Source organism: Lytechinus pictus, chromosome 12 (assembly GCF_037042905.1).
Source record: "Lytechinus pictus isolate F3 Inbred chromosome 12, Lp3.0, whole genome shotgun sequence".
In the NCBI taxonomy this organism is placed as follows: Eukaryota; Metazoa; Echinodermata; class Echinoidea; order Temnopleuroida; family Toxopneustidae; genus Lytechinus; species Lytechinus pictus.
Genome location: NC_087256.1, coordinates 11,157,152 through 11,161,382, shown reverse-complemented (window position 1 = coordinate 11,161,382; position 4,231 = coordinate 11,157,152). Strand labels below are relative to the sequence as shown.

The following is a 4,231-nucleotide window of genomic DNA, read 5'->3' as shown; positions in this document are numbered from 1 at the left end:
CGGGTTTTAACTGGGCGGGGGATCGCGCCCAAGTAAGTATAGAGCCCCGAGGAATACCCTCGAAATCGCTGTTGATCTTGCATTGAATCCATGGGATGTAACTCGAAGTCGGGTTCATCTGAAAGGATGTGATTGCTCTCCTTTTAGGAATAACATGTCACAAAGGATGTATACCGCTATCCGGCTTAGTGCGAGTGATGATTGCTGCTTTGGTATAAGCACGATAAATGTTTGACAATTTCTCCCGGCCTGATGGCATTATCATAAACTTGATCCTTCTTAATCGCGCCAATTTCTTCCTCCTTGATAGTCTTTAAATTTAAACATGTTTTTCCGTTTTCCTTTATTATCAAAGCATTAACAGCGAATCATTGAGTAATATGATATTGATTTTACTTTATGATATATTTTATGAGCTAACTACTTGGAGCTATCTAAAGTAGGCGTTATCAGCCTTCAAATATCCACCTTCCAAGTCTTGATTACTAACGAAATTGTCTGAATTTTAGACTGTGTTCAGAGACACGCTTGGAATATGACCGTTACTATCAAATCCACGCAAATTGAAATAGGAGATTAAGGGTTGACGAACTTGAGCAAGTGCGCCATTCTAGCGACTCCTCAATAATCGTCATAATCGCAGGACCCGTTGATTAATGAGCTAATTATTATGAAATCTATCTCAATTGTCCCATCTTTAATGTTCTAGTGTGTTTGTTTTTATATTTCGGCTACTCCTAAGTAAGTAAATGAAGAATTTTCCTCAAACAACAATAACAACAACAACAGCACGTTTGATGTGGGACATCGTTTCAATTTTTGTTTTCATTTTCTAATTTCATATAGCCTTTGGTATGAAGTTTTTTTTCCGACAATACATTGTTTGGGGCTTTATAGGGCCCTGTTATATTAACCTCAGCATGTGTTTTTTTTATAGATTTGTTTTCCTTTGTTGAAATCAACATACTAAAGTTCAAAATAATAATCATCACCTTCAATCTGAGCGGGACAATAAATTCATAATGATATAGCGGTTCGTAAAATTAGTGTAATATAATGTCGATTCATTCTTTAACATGTTAAAGGAAATCGAAAACCTTAGTATTACAAAGAAGCACAATGATTTGAGGCAACATGCGGGAATCAAATTAATCTTCCAAATATTATTTGAAGCAATAGCAAAATCTTAAAAAGATGAGTTAACACAATGCTTAAATTCGAATAAGATTGTGTCTGCCTCCTTTCAGCTTAGAAAGCATTTATTGCTTATTTTTCCTTTTCAATATTGTTTTTTACTCAATCATTTTGTAAAGAGCCGACTCATACTATAATTTCACACATCGCGAGTTCTTGTAAAATCCCAAAATGAATTTCTGCTGGACGAAGCAATGTAGAATCGATTTGAATAAGGAACTTCCCAACAAATACATAAATTTGCTCAGTGAGATTTCACTTGGAAAGTAACATACTTTTATAGCACTTTTTGTTCATATTCCCTCTTTGTCTCTTTTCCCGCTTTCTTCAAATATTTCTAACCCCTTATAGTTTAAAAATCATTTGCAAATCATTCTCAGATTCTCAGAATGAAACAACCAAATGTTTAAAATTACACGACTTGTTCTCTGGCAGATCGTGCTTTCTTTCATGATCATAACGAGTATACGATAATTGATTTCGGTAAATTAATGGGCGAAAAGTAAAAGGGAAGAGGGAGGAAAATGTAACTAAAGTTGAGAAAAATTCCCTTATTGAAAGAAATTTCAGCTGTCTTGTGCTGAAATTTGGTTGCAAATCTCAGGGGTTGTGTCAGAGGGCGCAGCTGCTCGGCAGACGACAGTTAGAAAACGATAGCTAACACAACCGATAGTGTTCTCAATTCACACTTATCATGCTTATTGCTCTTAACGCGGGAAGGGGGACGCAATTAAAAAGTCGTATGCTTTTTGCGCCATCTTTACACAGGGTTTTGAACCCCTCAAGTCTCGTCCTACATGCTCTTTGTCTATTTTTATTGGAAATATTGTAGAACATTTATTTGGGGTGCTATCTCCTGTCGATCAAGGGAAGGAACACAATTACGCTTGATAATGTCATCCTTGTGCAATTTGTGGAGGTTTGCCCGACATGCCGTTGGGACCGCTTTGTTCTAAAATCGAAGGAATCAGAGCACTCTGGCGCAACCGGGCTGATACACTTTGAAAGGGAAGGAAAGTCTTCAATCTGCGCTCTGATCATGACATTTTTGTTTTCTGGTTTTCTGCGGAAAACAGAGATCACTGTTGAGTAGTACTGACTATAATTACTCGTGAACACGGAAGAAGAGTGGGGGGTAAGGTGCTGACACCAAGAATGAAGTTCATATCCTGCATTGTCCATTTTGAATTAGCCCCAAGCTAACGGGCAGACGTTCTCCAGGGAGAACAGGCAAAATGCCGTTTCTAATCGTCCCATTATCATTGTCGAGATTTATACGAGAATCTGGAGATCGCCGAGTATTTGTCAAGTGTGAATTCACCAGACTCATTTTCAGACTCGCTTATATTCGGGTTGGTTATGTCATGAGTCTCCCTAATCACCAATCGTTGATTCCATGGCAATGAAAAACACCGCGTACCATTATAGAACAAAATCATTTACAAAGCGAATAAATTATTCTAGAGATATCAAGAAACCAAGGTAAATTTAATATTTTGATACACTCCAAGGGTCTAGTCGAAGACTACAAAAGAGATCGATCTGTATCGCTGAAAGTTTTCACACAAGTGCACCATCACAAGCGCTGTCACAACCAATCAGCGCACAAAGGTTACTAGTATAAGGAGCCCGGATGTGGTGATTAATCAGCCTCGCAGGTGATTGACAGACGGTGGTTCGCTTGTTAGCCCCGCCCCCAAATAAAGGATCGTTATCTTTCTTGCTGAAAACTTCGTTGCCTATTGTTCGTCTGCTCACACTGAAAAGTGGGCGAGTTCGTGGAGAATTTGTCCCGAAGCGCCTCCGTGGAGCTATAGCTGCTTCGATCAGGCATCAGCTAACGTGCATGCAGTGTTATCTTTGTTGTGATGTTGACTAAATATTATGGATTGTAGCTTGTCGTTAATAAATTTCATAATCAAAGATCTGATCTTGGCTCGCTCTAACCAGTCAGTGTGTTTATTCCCTAGCTGTGACCGGTCGGTGAACGGAGTGAAGTCTATCTCAAGTTCATATTTGACATGACTTGTTTGACAGGGGCAATGCTCAGTTGTGTCTTTGATTGTCAACTTGTGCTCTGCATTTAGGACCGCAAGCAACCCAAGACACTTTGTTTTGAGATTCTAGGAGTTTAAAAAGAGTTGTTTGTAAAGTTCAACACCGCATTTCTGGATACTTTTTCGTGCACCGGGAATTATGTCGACTATACCGTACGCCATGCCCAGCAGTGGGCCGGGTGCGGGTGGTTTAGGTATGGTAAACCACCCAAGTCCATTGGTAGCTCCTACCCCAATTCAACAATTACCAAGCCTGCCAGGACATCCTCACAACTTTCTAAGCCACTCTTCACCTTCACATTCCAATCCCTCACACACCTCATTTTCTATTGAAAATATCTTGGGACAGACTAGGGCTGCTGCAGCAGCAAACATTCAAAATATCACAGCTCTCTCGCACGCCTCTCACCCTACGACGCCCACCAGACCTACGCCCACGTTCCCGGGACCTTCGTTCGGACCATCGCCGTACGGACAGCCTCAGCATCCTACCGGTGCTTACTACGATCCCGCCGCCGTACCTGGCGGGCTGGCGGCATCCTCACCGCTGACATACAGTACGACTGGATTTACCTCCCCCACAGCTCTGTATCCGTACAGTAGAAACGATTACCCGCACTCATTCCTAGACAGAGTTGATCACTTCTCAAAAGGTAAGGATTATTTCGAAAATACATTTATATCATTAATTGTTAGACGAATAAATTAATAAGCCTAAATTAATGAAAAAAAGGAAAAGAAAAGAAGGTGTGTTTGAGATCAAAATAGAAAAGCAAGCACAGTTCAAAGTATTGTGAACAGTTTCTATCAGTTTACTTTTATATTCATAACTATACCTGTATCAGTTTTACGTGTCGTCATATTGTCATGTAAATCCACTGTAAATCCCACAGTAAAACATATACTCATCTTTCTCGTTATAGGTTATATTCGTGATGTTGTTCTTTCCACAGAGTAAATACGTTCTTAAAGTTGTATTA

General features: G+C 39.8%; 1 protein-coding gene across 1 annotated transcript; it reads left to right on the top strand.

Moving 5' to 3' along the window:
* Positions 1–2,926: 2,926 nt before the first annotated feature.
* LOC129272392 (hematopoietically-expressed homeobox protein HHEX homolog) lies at positions 2,927–3,987 on the top strand. Its single transcript, XM_054909546.2, has one exon. The coding sequence runs from the start codon at positions 3,391–3,393 to the stop codon at positions 3,958–3,960; it is 570 nt and encodes a 189-aa protein (XP_054765521.1). The 5' UTR covers positions 2,927–3,390; the 3' UTR covers positions 3,961–3,987.
* The last annotated feature ends 244 nt before the right edge of the window (positions 3,988–4,231 follow it).

Bases quoted from the DNA above. Each gene is read 5' to 3' on its own strand.
- LOC129272392 (XM_054909546.2), top strand. From the start codon at position 3,391: ATGTCGACTATACCGTACGCCATGCCCAGCAGTGGGCCGGGTGCGGGT.